Source organism: Rhamphochromis longiceps, linkage group LG12 (genome assembly GCF_057381845.1).
Source record: "Rhamphochromis longiceps isolate RC_006_pf linkage group LG12, R_longiceps_female_GT1.1, whole genome shotgun sequence".
Taxonomy (NCBI): domain Eukaryota; kingdom Metazoa; phylum Chordata; class Actinopteri; order Cichliformes; family Cichlidae; genus Rhamphochromis; species Rhamphochromis longiceps.
The window spans coordinates 2,113,855-2,131,456 of NC_140568.1; the positions used below are offsets into that span (position 1 = coordinate 2,113,855).

Here is a 17,602-nt window from a genome sequence, read left to right on the forward strand (position 1 = left end):
TTCTGTTTACAGTTGGAGCTGTTTGCCTGAGATGCCCATATTAGGGAGACCTGCTATCATCATAAAGTGTCTAAATTAGAAATAAAACTGCCTGAAACTGAGTGTTTAGAGCAGTGTGAAGTCTGAGTTTTTGCTTCTCAGATCTGCACTGACTTCATCACTTGAGCATCTGAAACTACACCACTAATGTAAAGAAATAATAAATCATAGATATGAAAAAATATTGTGTCGTTATTATGTGAAAGGATTTCAGTCATAAATATAAGATGATGTGACGTTTTGCATAGAAGCCTTTGTCCAAGACTCCCATCACCACTAATTGATTTAAGAAGCTGCCGTCCACCACCCTCCTCGACATCCTCAAACGCACCATCGGTGGGGGGTGTGGATCCAGCTATTCCTTGCTGACTGGAAGCAGGAGGGTCAAAGCATGGGTCCGCGGTTCGAGTACTGAGTCAGTCAAGCTAAACACGGCGACCAAAGCAGCGCCAGCTTCACTTTAGACCGAAGCGCCAGTGCTGTCATCCTGCCCCTTCACCCCCACGCGCGTGGTTCTTTCTCCGCGGCGCGAAGGGGCGACGTCGGACTCGAGCTGACTCGGGTTCAGTCCATGCAGGAGGATGGAGATACAGAAGAGGGCGACTGGGTTCGACTACCCGGAGAGAAACGACGCCAAGCCAGTAAACGGTAGGCAAACCTGGCGTGGAACAGCCTCCTTCGCGTCCGCACACGAGCACACGTAGCCCGGCTGCTGCTGTCCCGGGCACCGCTGCTCACCTCAAAACATGAGCGCGTGGCTGTGGCTGTGTGATCAGCGCCTCATCACTGCTGCTGCACGAGCCTTTCACGTGCACCGCAGCCTTTCTGAAGCGGCGCTGATGAAAACGCGCAAGTTTAAAAAAGGAGCAGCGGGACAGCCGCGTGATTTTATTTTTATTAGACTCGGAGACGTTGGTAACGAAGTTAGCAGTGTAGCACGGATGAGTTTGTTTCACTGGTGGATATGACTTAATCGTGTGTGTGTGTGTGTGTGTGTGTGAGACACACAGAGAGAGATGGCGCTGGGCTCGCTGGGAACTGAGGTCGGAATGTTTTTATTTGGAGGTGGTCAGTCAGGCTCGGGAAGATCGTAAAAGGTGAACTTTTGAACTTGGAGAATGCCCCGAAGCCTTTAGTCCTTTAAGTCCTCAAAATCCGGCACTTCACAGGATGGCAAGAAGGCCATAACAGAGGATGCAGAGGTCCACCCCCCTACTGCACCGGTCCCGCTGACTTTTGTTTACAGTGGCACGGTGCTGCTGGAAAGGCTTCTTATTCAGTGTGCCTGATACTCGTTTCTAATATTCTGTGATGCTGACCAGCTCCAGGCTCACACTAAGCCCACAATGCCTTGCAGCAGACTGTCCCAGGCGCCAGTCCCATATCGTGCCCCCGTGCGGGTGGCTGAAGATTTATTGACATTTCCAAGATTAAAATTCCTTTAACCCTGCCAGCCCTGAGGACCTCAACGTGACTTATGGATATCGGGGTGGACTTTGTGTTCTGATCCACTTAATAAGTCTCATTATGAAGATTTAAGACTGTTTAAGAAGCACGTTAGATTGAAATGTCCCCCTAAGAATTTCCCTTAGATTTCTTAATTTAATAGTAAAATTAATGCATAAATTTTTTAGGCTTAGTTTCATTTTAATACTGAAATTATTTCGTGAATGTACCCACAATTATTTATTAATTTTGATTAAACATGAATAATTTAATATTTTTTAAAGTATGTTTTGTGGTGGTGACTGCTGCTTGAGTCGTTTCAGGCGTTGTCTTTGTTTCACTGAAACACATCCTCTGTGGGTTCCAGCAATAATCAACAGAATAATCAATAATGACGACAACAGCCTGAGCAGTTCTACAGATTAAATCATTTTAATTTTTCAATCGTAGCATAAAAACACGAGTAAAGAAATACACCCCAAACAATAAAAAGTATTTCATAAAACGTTTTGAAATCATTTTAGGCTCGTTGATAATTCTGTAAATAATGTTTTCCCTGCATATTGTTAGAATATGTCTCGTCAAAATGTTTATTTCTTCATCATGTCTTAATTCATTAATACCTGGTCTTAAAATTCAGGATATGGCAGGAATTTCTAAACGCCACACATGACTGAAGGAAACTAATAAACACTTCAAATGCACAGATAACCGATTATTCCACGTTTCTGTGGTGGTCAAACACAAAAGTTGATGATTAAAAATGAACGTTCAGCCTTCAGCTGTCGTTCACACTGTAACACCAAACTGTGAAACAAACAATACTTAATATTACCCATGAGTCAGTATCTTTAAAAAGACTGATAGCAGCTGATTCAATGGTCAGTGTTATCTTTGCAAACAAAACGGCTTATTTATCATTTCTAATTGTTTGCAGAGTAGAAAACAGTAGGTAAACAGAAATGACAAACAGGAGGAAATACATGAAAACAAAGTAACAGGCTGAGTATTTGTAACAGGATTTTACTTTGAATGGTTTTGGCCTGATGTCACTCAGCATCAGCTCGTATGTCCACACATCCCTACTTTCTCGTTTCATTTGAGATTTGATCTTGAAAGTGACCACTTTGATACTTTTTCATCAAAAGATGTTTAGCAGAGTGAATATTGTTGTTTACTTTAATGTGAGTTTATTTAGTAAAGTAATAGAAACCACTTTGAGATTTTAATCGAGTACTTCCAGCTCTTCACTGCAGTTTGTTGCTTTTCTGTGTCATATGGAACAGTAAGCAGCGCATGTGCCCCCCCACTCACCTGCCCCAACACACACACACACACACACACACACGGGAAGATAGGTTTGATGCATGGGTGAAGTAGACTGGCATGAACTGGTTGAAACAAAGTGCTTTGTCAGCCCCTGCTCTGCTGGTACATTTGTTGTTGTGTGTGTTTTTCCCTTGGGGCAGAGTGAAGGGGGTAGCTGGCAGTGGGTGGGACAGGGACAGGATACAAACACCACCCCCGCCATCCCACCCCCGATTCTTGAATGAGCCAGGAGTACAGTAGAGGCGTGTGGGGGTGGAGTGGAGTGTGGGGGTGACAGGAATGTAGATGTGATCCATCATGTTGTGTTTTTTTCTTAAGAACACTTCCTCTGCTGCCACAATATCAGTGTTAGCATCAGCACACACACACACACACACACACACACACACACACACACACACACACACACGTTTTCATTCAAGTTAATCAAGAGAAGAAACAAAAATCATTGCAGCGCCTTCAGCATCATAGTGATTCTTGTCTTTCAGTCAAGCCTTTTTTGAACACACTCCCCACCAGGTGGTGTCGCGCTTGTTTTGTTGTTTAAAGAAAGGAAAAAAAGATAAATGTATCAGAGAGTGATAATACAAAACCAATATCATGTATGTTTCCGTTTCTAATGAAAAGCTCATTTTCCTCTGTGGTCTCTGTGGATGACAGACTTCACTGTGCTGTAAACTGAAGCTCAGCTTTCATGAAGCAGGACAATAATTTTCTCTGTTCGACTCGTGAAAAGCCTCGAGTGCACTTTTACTCTGTGGCTGTGAGCGTCCATATGGACGTCTGTTTTGTGACGTGTGGACTCGCCCATATTGACTTAACATCACAGCGCACCGTCTGCACTCCAGGCGGTGGTTTATAAAGTGTAGCAAGAATGACTGCTTGGCTGTGGGTGTCTGCAGTGGAGTGTAACCAAAGCATCAGGTCTCTCACAGGTTCAACTCTGTAAGTCTTAACAAACGAAGATGTATTATCAGAAGATCCTGTAAGTGCTGCAATAAATGCACATCGCTGCAGCGAAAAACAAACAAATAAAGCAGGTGGCTTTATAATGTGACCCTGGTATAGATCAGCTTCATCACACAGGCCTGTGGTCAGTGAGTAGACAGATTTCTAAAATGATGGAGTAATACAAAAACCTACAAAAATGTCCTGTTGCAATTACATTACAAGTACATGTTTGGTTTTTAAAGTATATATTTGTTATTAAACATTCAGAATCTGTATTTATATTTATATATTTTTATTTTCTTTATATATCTGCAGCTGTGATCACTGTGATAGTGCCCTCAGTCGTGTCCAACGTAGAAATATCTCTAGATTTTCAGGTTTTCCTGTCTCGCTGCTGCGTCTCTCCTGATAATATGATAAGACTTTAGTAACAACATCAGGATCTGTTTGCTCTTTCATGATTATCCCACATACTGAGAGGACATCTGGCCTGATTGGTTTAACCTTCTATTTAGATGTCAGAGGTCATTACAGCTAATCTCAATTTGATTCTTGACCCAAGACAGCGTGCGTGGAGTACAATCTGATTACATCTTCTGCAAAATGTTTAGTATAACTCAGATACTTTTTTCACCCTTACAGGGAAACATTCACCTCCCTGATTTCATGTTAAGATGAGAGAAACTATTAAAGAGAAGTTAGTCGAGTATGAGCGGTGAAAACTGAGTCCTCATCAGTTCCAGAGGTCTAAATGCTGCAGTTCCTTCATGCTGATGGTGCTGTTTCCAGGCAACACATATTGCGGGTCAGCTGGTGATGGATGGGATGAAAGACAAATAATGGGGAGATTAATTAACACCATTTCAAAGCAACTAAAAGAACATGTTGGATGGATTAATTCAATTTTTAATAATGTTCTGGTTTGTTGTTCCAAAATGTTCCCCTTCAACAAGTGAAATATTTTAGTTTGGTGCTCAATTATTTCCATTTGCTTTCAGGCCCTTAAAAACATCTTGTCTCATAAAATCTTGATAAATATTTTTCCAGTTCCCTGTGATCGTCTAAGCCTTTTCCACTTCACTATGCTATTTTCAGTTCACAAACACTTCCAGGGTTTTCTTCGCCCTGAGCTCTGAATCTTCTTCTAAAGTTCTGCTTGTTGTTTTCTTCTTGTGTGTGCTGTGATGGACATGTTGGGGGAGGTGGCGGATGAGAGCTATGGGAACGGCAACCAGGGATGTTGCTCTTGAAGCATTAATGGCCCTGGTCTCTGCTGACCTCACCGTAACCCAGGAAAGTATTTACAACCTTCACTTGATCCATGAGGTATGGGGCTGGGACTGCTCTCTCACAGAAGTTTGCTGCCTTGATCCTGGCATAGGCTGAGCATCTAACAGCTGCTAATGAGCTGTGGGGGAGGATGACGAGGGAGGACATAGCATGCTGCTGTGAACCATATTTTGAGAGGGAATGTATTACAGTAAGTACAATTGGTCTGAGGCTGTTGGCAGTGCTTTTGCCAAGCTTCTGTTGTTTTTGACACGAAGCCTGGGCCAAAGGCTGTAAATAGCTTCAATTTGAGTTTGAATTTGGGTGGAAGATGAGTTTATAGGCAGCTGTAAAACACTGAACTTGGTATGCAGAGTAGGGATCCTGTAAAGCTGCAGTACTGAAGGATGCAGTTGTCTGGGAAGTTATAAAAGAGCAGCTGAGGAACTGCAATATTTCCATTTTAAAGGGGAAAAATAGGGGCTTCTGTTGCCACTCACTGCAGCTAGGTGTCACTTACTGGGATATCTGAATCAAAGATTTGCCTAAAGCAGCCGGTGACACCCTGGAAGTCTTTAGGGAAATATGGGTATTTCCTAACTGGTTGGCAGGTGTTTGCTGGAGGTTGCAAGCTGTCACTGGGTGAAACTAGTTGCAAACAGTGTGCTGCAAAAACCTTGTGTTCTCATTTCCAGCAGGTTGCTGTTTTCATCCGTAGTTCATATAATAGATCACAACTTGTCTACAAATGCTTGCTAATAAATCAGGGAGCATTAGTGAAAGTTTTTTTTTTTTTTTTTTTTAGTGTACAGATTTCTAGAGAGGTCCTCACAAACTGTGGGATAAAGTTTCTGTCCCAACTAAGTAGCAGAGGCATTACAGAATTAATAAGAGGCTTTGGTAAGGTCAGCTATGAGCTAGAGCTGGGCGATATATCGAGTTTTTAAAAAATATCGATATATTTTTATACGAGATATAAGATCTGACAATATCCTTTATATCGATATAGTCTATGTTACGTTATAATTATACTTGTGGAGCCGCAGGTTTGCCTCTCTTTCGTCCACTTTCGTCTTTACGCAACGTTACTCGGCCTCGCCTCTCCTTCACTGAACACAACTCCCCCTCCTCCCCCATCGCTTCACCTGCAGGAAGCGACAAGATGGACACGGCAAATCTCCTTTAACGAGTTACTGCGCATCGCCCCGTGCGTGGGGCGGGACGGCGTCAATGTGTTAGCTAGCTAACCACGCTAACGAGCTAACCACGCTAACGCCATGCAGCCCAGAGGTGCTGCACGGACTGAAATCCTTTCATTTTCTCAAAAGTTGACAGCGCGCCTTATGTATGAATTCTGGTTGTACTTGATGGCCGCGAACCGATTTTATGTGGAACACGGCGCTCAGCAATCTGTCACAAATGTTTGAGTACGACTTTGGTAAGCTACGGAGCTGCACCGCTTGATGGATTGTCGGTAGGGTTGCCAACCGTCCCTTAAAATACGGAATCGTCCCGTATTTAGAAACAAAAGTACACGTCCGGTATTGAGCTAATAAGGGACGCACTTTGTCCCGTAATACAGTGAGAATCAAAAGTAGTCTATAAATGTTAATGGAATTAACGCTTTGTTTGAAAACATAATTCCCAGCCCCTCTCCTGCTTTGTGACCAATGAGCTGACAGCACACTTATGACAATTCGAGTATGACAATTCAGATTACCGCTCATCTCATTGGTCAAGGAAAGGTCGCTTACAGAGAAAATACCGGAAGACAACAGATGACCACAACAAGAAGCATGGCCAACAGGGAAACAAACGCCGACACTGCGGTGCACGTCTCGGACGACAGTACACCTAAAGCTGGGCAGACACTGTGCGATTTTTTCAGTCACGTTATTCAGCTCCTGCTCAAACTGTACGATTGACTCGCAGGGGTTAGAAGTTGGTAGGTCACGATGCAGGGTCTCACACTATACCGCCCGATGCTCTGATGCGACCTGAGTGCTCACACTGTGCGTCCATAACATGAAGGTTATAACAGAAAATCTGTCGCTCGCTCTCTCTGTCTTTCACTCACACAGACACACCACCACCATCAACTTTGCTAAATTGCTAATGAAAAACATGATCAGGCAGCTGTGATTGAGCAGCAGTGTAAATCCAACTATTTTCACGGTTGTTGTGTCGTGATAATTTCTGAGGCCACATTGGAAAGCTCATCCGAGCCTTTTCGAAGTTCTACAAGTTGTGCCTCCATCGCTTGTGTCCAGATCACACGCTGCACTGCCGTGTTGCGGCGTCTTTTTCGCCGACATTTGTGTTTGCGCGTGAGCAGTGTGACAAACTGCGGTGACACCCTCACGACCAAGCGATTGATGATCGGGAGCTGGTCGTGAGGTGTTAATCGCGTCTCGTTACCCCACGTATACTACACGACGCACGATGAAGGCCAAAATCGGGCCGATCGCCAAAACGGTCGCACGACTCAAAAATCGGCTCAAAATGGGCCAAAAATCGCACAGTGTAAGCCCAGCATTACACTCACACAGACACACACACCACCACCATCAACTTTGCTAAATTGCTAATGAAAAACATTGATCGGGCAGCTGTGACTGAGCAGCAATGTAAATCCAACTATTTTCACGGTTGTGTGCCTCCATCGCTTGTGTCCAGATCACACGCTGCACAGCCGTGCTGCTCTATCTTTTACACCAACGTTTACGTGTTTGCGCGCGAGCAGTGTGAGCGGCTGTGGTGACACCCTCACGAGCGATTGATGATCGGGAGTTGGTCGTGAGGTGTTAATCACTTCTCGTTACCCCACGTATACTACACGAGGCACGATGAAGGCCAAAATCGGTCCGATCACTCAAAAATCGGCTCAAAATGGGCCTAAAACCGCACAGTGTGAGCCCAGCATTAGAGCAGCAATGTTTGTTCAGAGAAAGGGAAAAATGGGAAAAGGAAAACACCTGGCTGGAAAAAGTTAATATGGGCATGTGCAGTGAATATCAGCGCTATGTGGCCAGAAGTGTGATAATATAATTTATTTTGTGTAATAAACAACTGCAAGGATAGATGATTACAACAAATAGATGACTAATACATAAAAGTAATACATAGATGAATAATGATGATGAGTTAAGATGCGTAATCATGGGAACAAGCGGGTTTACAAACAGGAGCAGCTGATTAGCATTAAGCCAATTGTACTAAATGCACTAAATGTGCACTGTTACAAGAATGTTTTTCTTTCTATTGTTTTCTATTATTTTAAGTTAAGCAGGACAGAGTTCTTTTAAAGAAAGATTTACTTATATTCTCAAAAGTTAAGCATGACAGGCTTCTGTTTAAGAAGGAGACCTGTTTTATTGTGTTAATGTTGTCATTTTGAGCTAAAAATAAATGGCTAAATGATCATTTGTTTCACATGTGTTCATATCACAAAGAATACACATCTACTTAAATCAAATTCAAGTCAAATGGTTAAAAAAATAATTTCACACACAAAAAAAGAGCTAGAAAATTCACCACACTGGGAAGGGTGAAGACAACTGGGTCGCCCGGCCCTGGCCACGAGGTGTCCCTTATTTATTTTTCAGGGAGTTGGCAACCCTAATTGTCGGAGCATTACGGCTGAGCCTCGCGGAGTGATACGTACTGTGCTTCAACGTAATATTACCCTACTGTGTATAAGGACCATAAATGGCACCTGTTAAGAGACGTGGTTGCGAAGCGGATTTCAAACTCCAGGCTGTCAGTCACGCAGTACAAGTTGGGAACAGAGCAGCTGTGAAATCTGTCTTTGTTACTATGCTCAGCGTCTTTTAGTTTACATTTTGACTGCACCATTGTGAGCTTTTTGTTATGCACAAAAACAACATTGTTTTCTTTTATTTATGGAGCATTATTATTTAATAAATGCTCATAATTTATTTTTGAGTAAATTTTATGTACATCTGTGCTGTATGTTAATAAAAGTGCCTGTGTGACATCTGGGACACAGCTTTGACTAAGAACTCTCTTCTTGTTCTTACTTTATGGCTTTAAAAAAATATATCGAGATATATATCTTATATCGCCATCCAGCTAAAAAATATCGAGATATGAATTTTGGGTCATATCGCCCAGCCCTACTATGAGCTATATTTACCTGACAGCAAGAAAAAGAAACATAAGGTTTTCCACATTATCCTGTTACAGGAATTCTAGGTTCCAACGCAAAGGTCCATGCAGCAGGTTAGGCAGCACTGTCTTTGTCAGGAGAAGAAGAGGGAGAACGGTTTTCCCCACAAACAAAGCAGAGCTGAGTTTAGTGTCTCTAACAAGTCTTCAGGCATCCCACCAGAAAAATCTAAGAACCCTTCTTTACAGTTGTTTCAGGAGGAGTCTGGTTTCACAACACAGGTGCAGCACAAAATACACCTGAGGGAAAATGTTCCAGCCTCCAGAAAGTTCTACAGAATTCCAGCTGCAGCTTGGGTAATTGAAAGATCAACAAATGGTGAAGCCTAGTTATGCTAGTCCTAAAAAAAGATGGATCAGTGTTCAACTTTTAGCCGTTTTCCACTAGTACCCACTGGGCTTAGCTCCGCTGACTCGACTTGACTTTTAGGTTTTTCCATTAGGTGGAAGTACCTGATACCAGGTATGTTTTTAATACCTACTCTGCCAGAATCCCAAGCCATCTGATTGGCCAGTTAGTGGTGTCACTCTTGAGTCCTGCACAAAAGTTAAAACCAGCATTTTTGAAACCCAGCAAGAAGTGAAATGGCTCTCCAAAACCAACACTGTGGTCCAGCGACGGTATGCAGTCCTGTACCAACAGTTTAGAAGCAGGTATCTCATCGCCTTGATGTCCACCATTGTTGTGTGGTTTGTGTTGCATTGACATTTTGGGACGTTCAGCTGAATCTGATTAGCCGAGTGGGTACTAGTGAAAAAAATTGGAATTAGTCTTCAAGTTTGATCCCTTACCTGATACCTCGCATTGACGAACTCTTGGAAAGGGTGATGAGAAGCTGTGGCCCCAGCACCAGAGACAAGGAAGGTGACAGCCTTCAAACTCCTTTTTGGGCTGTTTCAGTTCAAGTTGCAGCAACCTTTCAGCATCTCATGGACCAGGTGTTGATGGATCTGTGTGTTCTCCACCTCAGATTTGCTGGCTTCACGAGCAGTCCTAATGAATGTAATCAGACACAGAGCCAGGTGGAGTACCTTGAATATGAGGTTGGACATGGACAAGTCAAGACTTTAAGTGGAGAAAGTGGAAGTCATTCATGCATACCCAGTGCCCACAACAAAGAGGAAGGTGCTGGCTTTTGTAGAACTAGTGGGGTGGAACACCAAGTTTATTCCCTACTTTGCAGAAAGGGCAGCACCTCCCTGGGATCGAACCACCAAGTTTTTGATTAGTACCTGACCTGAGACTCCTAAACTGCAGCCACCCCGTTCTCTTCTTTTTTTTTCTGAACAGCTCAGTAGTCCCCCCCCATGCTGGGAGTACTGGTCATAGGTGACTGGCAGTGGAACCATAGTCGGGTGAAGCTCAGCACAGGACACTGATTGTTTCACAGTCAACAGACAAGATACACACAGAGCTCTGTGCACATCGTCAGGAAAATGCTAAACGGTGACTCTTCTCATTACTTCAGCACACATGCGTTGAGTAAATGCTGCCTGTTTGGACACTTCAAGCTGGTGGTTATTAACGGACTCAAGAATGCGTACACTGTAGTAATGGAAATATTCTGAATGCAGTAACTTCCTGCTTTGCTTGTGTGAAACATTAAAGCAGTATTCAAATCAAATCAAATCACTTTTATTGTCACATCACATGTGCAGGTACATTGGTACAGCACATGTGAGTGAAATTCTTGTGTGCGAGCTTCACAAGCAACAGAGTTGTGCACATGCAGAACGTACATAAAATATGTAAGTTATTTCTTGTTAGATATTATTTTCACTCCTGAAATAGATGAATGTACTGCATTTTTTTCTAACTTAAAAGTGAACTAATGAAGAAAAACTTCAGACTCTTTGGCAGGACATTAACTCCGCTGCTACAGAAGTTTTATTTATTCAGCACAAAGTAAGAAAAGGCTGAAAAAGGCCAGTTTCCCAGCTAAAACTTTTTTTTTGTCATTTTAACATTAATTACGAGGACATATTATAGCCTGCACCAAATCCTGATTAATCTTGTTCCTGTTTGGTGTAAGGCCTTTCTTGAGAATACTGTAAAATGTTCTTAATGAAGAAGCAAAGTTTTAGCTTTTTCATTCCTGTTTTAAGCTCATTTATATTGCTGTTCAGCCTGTTTTTGTACCTGTAAATCAGCTAATGCCGATGGATTGGAATGGGACACATGAGCAAACTTAACAGTTGCAGGTTTTGGTTTTGTTCAGGGGTGGGCGTCGGCGTTGCAGCAGTGGTGGTGTTGAAATGTTCTGTCAGTTAACTGACAGACGACCACCGCAGCCAACTAACATGATGTTTATAGGTTTAGTTTCGTGCTGGTGTAACCGGACAATATCGCCTCATTTTTAGTGTAAAAATGTGAAAGTGCGACACATGTGGAGCATCCGTACAGTGCACACTGAACCTTGTGGCTCCATAAGCAGACTCAACTGTTTCTGCTGTTTTGTGAGATGATTATTATCAGATGGCTGCTGCAGGGCTTAGTTCGCACAGTGCTTGTACACTCACCGGCTGTATGAGGCAGTAAAACTCTAACCCCTGGTATGATGAAAGGGAAGTTGCTCCTTTGAGCATGTCAGCCCGCAGTGATGGTGCTCCCCCCCCCCGCCCTCTGACCACAGCCTGACCCCCAGCGTGACTGCCGTCGGGATTACCACAGATAAACACAACGGTCACCAGCTTCACGTGGATGAATGCTCTATGAAACATTTATCCCACTGTTTCATGTCTAAAGTGGGTAATCAATTCAGTCTAATTATATATTGATGAATAATAATAAAAATAATATCAAATGATAACATGTATTGAAATAAGTGGAAAAATACACACTGTTCAAAATAAGCAAGCCTGTTTCTGCACGTCTGTTCTCACCTCGACTTGAATGCTGCATTCGTTGCCTCCTGTGCAGACGACCTGTCGAACAGAACCAGTCTGCTTTTTCTTCTCAGACCTTTGACATCAGATGTTCTTTTATCAGCCAGTTCTCTTAGAGATGCTTTTGTGGGGAAGATCTGACTATATCCTCTGTTTCTGAAACACTCGGACCAGCCCGTGTGGCACCAGTAACCATGCCACCTTTACTGTCACCTTTCTCCCCAATTCTGAAGTTCTTTTTGAATTTCAGCAACCCCGTGTCTGTCTTTATTCTTTAAACTGGGGTCCTCTACCAGAGGCCTGGGAGCTTGAGCGTCCTGCACAGCATCTTTGCTGTTCCTGGACAGAGATCTCGGTTGTCCTCTCTGGGATCTGCTGGACCCACTCTCCGAGTTTGGGAGTCACTATCCCAAGAGCTCCTATCCCCCCTTCAGCTTACACATCTTCTCTAGCTCCTCTCTCAGCACTTTGTGTTTCTCCAACTTCTCATGTTCCCTCTTCCTGAAATTGCCATCACTTGGTAAAAGTACGTCTATTACTACAACCTTCCTCCTCTGCTTGTCTACTAATACTGTGTGGGGTTGATTAGTCATCACCGCTTTGTCCATCTGTACCTGGAGGTACTACAGGACCTTAGCTGGTCACTCTCAACCATCCAAGTGGGCACTTTGACCTCAGGACATCAAGACCATACTCAGCACAGATGTTCCTCTATGCTATGCCAGCCACTCAGCTACAGCGTTATATGTCTGCCCTACCTACCAGCTTCTTGCACCCTGCTGTGATGAGCTGCATTTTCTCAGGGCCATCTTTGGTCTTGCATGGTGTGGTAGACCCCAGCCTCTATCAGTCTTGTGCTTAGAGGTTTTTCCTGTGCCGCCATGATTAGTGCCTCCAGCGTGGCTGGTGCATGCCGTGCAAAGGCCTGTGCTTCTGTAGCGACTGGCGCTCTTCTTTTTCGAGTTTCAGTGGCCCGAGTTATTCACCAAACTGTTGTGGTCATCTTCCCGATGTGCTTCTGGATCTTTGTTGTTTCATTCTGGATCGTGCTTCTGACACTCACTGGTCCTTCCTGGGTTTAGCATAGAGGCTGTTGAGCTCGGAGTGAGACCCTTCATACCTGATAAAGAGCTTTCTTATGTGTTTTAAGGCAATAAGATTACAGATATACAGCAACTATGTATATTAAAAAATCTATGTCAGTACGAAAGAGCTTACATAATATCACACCTACACAAAATGCTATTATGGTCTGCTCTACACATGAAAAGTCAAACATTTGTGGAAACTCCTAAAATATCTGGATCTTAACAGATCTATAGCCTGTGCAGCGCTCTTCTAGCTTTCAAAGCAGAGACTGTGTTACATTAAAATGCTGCTGGTATCTTCAAACTATGCAGTCAGGCACGGAGGAGAATCTGCTCTCCATCATTTCAGCCAAAGCATGTGCTGAGAAGTTGAGGGGCACTGGGACAGCAGCATCACACGGTCACGGAGAAGCAGCAGAGAGGACAGAGTAGATGCTCCTGTGTGCTGTGTTACACAACAAGGTCAAGGGTCATGTGTAGAGGTCAAAGGGATGACCGCCAAGCAGCCTGTGAAGGCAGCCCTTGAGTTCCTTAACAATCTGTCAAATCTAATGGAGCACTGAGCGCTCGGGCTGTCAGACTGAAAGTCAGATTACTGATTGTTTTTTGAAAGGCTGTGTTTGATTAAGAGTTGTACCTGTGGGGAGAAGTACGAGGGACTCTTGGATCAGGTTTTTATTTAATAAACTTGGAAAAAGCTGTTGAAAGCATCCTATTTATAACTCTGTCTGCCTTCACTCTTTATTTACCCGGAGTTAATAGAGGCCGCCTGGTCTTCTTTGGTAGGTTTAGTTCATTTATTTTATATTTACTGTGGAATGCAACAACGGTTTAAAGTGAAAAACACGATTCTTCAAGATTATAATGAAGTGAAAACTGATATTCAGCATCAACAAAATATCAGTAACAATCTGTGTGAAATATGAACTCTAATAACTGTGTGCAAAGTTTGTGAGCCTTGTGCTGTCAGTTTTCCATATATTGTCACTTTTATACAGAAACTGTCTGCTCCGCTCATATGGCCACAGCGTTTTAATTTTGAACTTCTTTAGGTGGCTGTAGCTGCCTTAGACTGTCCTTCGCTGCTGTTTGTGGGGGAAGTGATTGGTTGAAGCTGGGTGTCGGTGGGCAACCTGATGTCAATGAAGCCCCAAGTAGATGAGCACACGGGTCTTCCTGGAACTCCTGGCGAGCCCGCTGTTTCTGCTGGTGTTTGCCACATGATTCTTGGTGAATTATGAAGCTGTTGGTAACAGAAATGTCCAGGAAATAATGGTAAACTGTAATGTGCCGCCTCCTGGTTTTCCTGTGGACTGAGTGGCTCCTCAGCATCAGGCCTGATGTGTCCACTCCTCCCATGTAGTGGTTTGCTCAAGACAAACTTTATCCTTCATCCATGTCACTTTCCTTCTGTCTTTCACTTTTTCTGTCAATTGACAGTAAAAATGGTTCTTCACACCTGCCGCTCGCTGCTCTGTGTGTAGGGCTGCCACCATTAGTCAACTAGTCACGATTACGTCGACTATCAAAATCGTCAACGACTAAGTCGACGACTTTGAAGCTTTGTAAGATCCCAAAAGACGCAGGAATAAGTAGCAGGATTTAAGAGTGTAATAACGGACTGAAACAGAAGATGGCAGCACTGCATGTACAAGGATGCCAGCTGCCGTTAAACCCCGAAGAAGAAGCAGCAGTGTCCGGTATCGTAGCTGTGTCCAAATTCAGGAACCGCATCCTCCTGTGCCCACATTTGTAGGCCGATTACGTTACAGCTACACGACAAAGCCTGTCCAAATTCGAAGACTCCGACAAATGTGCCCTTCTTTCCCCAGATTTGAAAGATGGGTCGGGTGTATACTTCGTGGTCCAAAGCTATCCCAGAATTCATAGCGCAGCCCAGCGCAGTTTCCAACAATGGCGGCAGCTAGTTAGTTTTAATATTACTCTTATTATTCTTTCTGGGTCACAAAATAAACGTTTAACATATTTTCAGGCGAGAATGTAGCTGTGTAAACCTCAAATATCTGCTCAGTTTATCAAGACACCACGTATTTTCAAAAGCGCTCCGACGTTTTCGGAGACATCTGTTACCCACTAACTCGATAGCGAGCCGGGGGCAAGGCTAACTAGAGCCGTGAGAACACCGGACTCCCCGCAAATCGTTTTCAAACCCACCGCCGTCTTTCGCTACTCAGGTTAAACATGATATATGAGTCACTTAGATAACTTAAAATGTTATTGTTTGGCTTTTTTTAGTATTTTATTTGTTCCTGAGTAAATCGGTTTGGCTGAGATTAAAGTTATAGTTTTTACACAGCTGAATAAACGTCAAGCAGACAGCTGATTATCAGAAGTGTGAGATGCTCAGAATATACTCCAGTGTCCTGTTATATTTTAGATAGCAAGGAGTTCATTAAACTTCACCGAAACAATCTGCAAATTTCATTAAAATGTAATAAACTATCATCTTGTCTTTATTTTTAGTTAGCACAGACCTTAAACACTTAAAGCTGTAAGCTAATGATAGTTATATAAGAGCAGATGCTGCTGGTGCAATAAGCTGTACGTTTTACGTCCAATGGATGATGATCTGATTAGTCGACTAATCGCAAAAATAATCGGTGACTAGTCGACTATCAGAATAATCGTTTGTGGCAGCCCTACCTGTGTGTCATTCATTCTTACCTGTGAGTGGACTATGGTGGCAGATGCATTGCTATGATGTTCTGTAAAGCTTGTCATTTGTGTGAACTGCACATGGTAAAATGTAGGCAGGGCTTATTTTTCTGTCTGTGTTCAGACAGCAGTAGCTTGTGAATGCTTTGTACTACCGTAATATGCCGAATATCCCTGTAAAGCTTCACTTCTTTCTGAAACTTCTTTTCTCTAGCACAAACGGTGACTGAGTTATGGTCATTTAAAGAGTGCTTGTAAAATGGGCCCTCCAGTGGGCCCATGGTAACAATGAACTTTTCCCAAGGACCAGCAACGTCAGCAAGATCTCTGCTTGGGTACAAGCAGGTCATGTGCTCACAGCAAATTATTTTGACTTCTATTTTACAAATCTGTAGCTCTATACGTTCCCCCCCCCCAACCGTTATACAACATATAACATGGCTTCATTTTTGTTCTACAGTTTTGTGCAAAAAAGTAAAAACACTAAAAAAGAAGGCTTCACCGTTTCCGTGTCTTTTGCCTAATCTCAAGTTTTGGTTTTTTTTGGGGGTTTTTTTGGTTTTTTTACTACAAAAAAAATGGAGATTTCTGAAGGAACTTTTATATTAACAACAACATCATTGGACTACAGTCTCTATTTCTACGTTTGTTTGCTGCTGTTGCTCTTAACCAGATTGACATCACAAGAAGATCAGTCTTCAACAGAGCTCGACAGACCACGTGACTTTCAGCAAAATCAAAACACTGCATCAAGCGCTAGTATTTCCAGCACCGGTAATCATTAATTCTGCGGTTTTAATCCCTACTTTCATTTTATTTGCCCCAAAAACAGTGATGTACAAAACGACAGAGAACACGGCAGGTCCGCACAAAGACAGACTTGACGAGGAGGCAAAAAAAAAAAGAGGAAAAAAATCAAAGGAGTGAAAGGGTCAGATCCACACGAGCACAGAGTGGGGTAAGGACATTAGTGTGCTGCCCAACTTTCATCACGCACATATTTATTATTATATGGTTCTAAGTTTTAGTGCATATGTTTAGTAACTTCAGATCCTGCAACAAGCCCAGGTCCAGTTTACTTTGGTGATTTGGACGATTCCATCTCACAGCTGCTGTTACAGGCCAACGCATCTACAGGGAGTGCAGAATTATTAGGCAAATGAGTATTTTGTCCACATCATCCTCTTCATGCATGTTGTCTTACTCCAAGCTGTATAGGCTCGAAAGCCTACTACCAATTAAGCATATTAGGTGATGTGCATCTCTGTAATGAGAAGGGGTGTGGTCTAATGACACCAACACCCTCTATCAGGTGTGCATAATTATTAGGCAACGTCCTTTCCTTTAGCAAAATGGGTCAGAAGAAGGACTTGACAGGCTCAGAAAAGTCAAAAATAGTGAGATATCTTGCAGAGGGATGCAGCAGTCTCAAAATTGCAAAGCTTCTGAAGCGTGATCATCGAACAATCAAGCGTTTCATTCAAAATAGTCAACAGGGTCGCAAGAAGCGTGTGGAAAAACCAAGGCGCAAAATAACTGCCCATGAACTGAGAAAAGTCAAGCGTGCAGCTGCCAAGATGCCACTTGCCACCAGTTTGGCCATATTTCAGAGCTGCAACATCACTGGAGTGCCCAAAAGCACAAGGTGTGCAATACTCAGAGACATGGCCAAGGTAAGAAAGGCTGAAAGACGACCACCACTGAACAAGACACACAAGCTGAAACGTCAA

The 17,602-nt window shown here is 43.1% G+C and overlaps 1 protein-coding gene across 2 annotated transcripts in view; it reads left to right on the forward strand.

The window, feature by feature from the left end:
• Positions 1 to 408: 408 nt before the first annotated feature.
• nr6a1a (nuclear receptor subfamily 6, group A, member 1a) overlaps positions 409 to 17,602 on the forward strand; it is a 124,270-nt gene continuing 107,076 nt past the window's right edge. The window contains exon 1 of one of the 2 annotated variants that reach the window (XM_085424320.1): positions 409 to 687. In XM_085424320.1, the coding sequence (XP_085280446.1) occupies positions 621 to 687 (67 nt within the window). In that variant the 5' untranslated portion in view covers positions 409 to 620. The remainder of the gene's footprint in view (positions 688 to 17,602) is intronic. The other variant, XM_085424321.1, reaches the window with a different exon arrangement.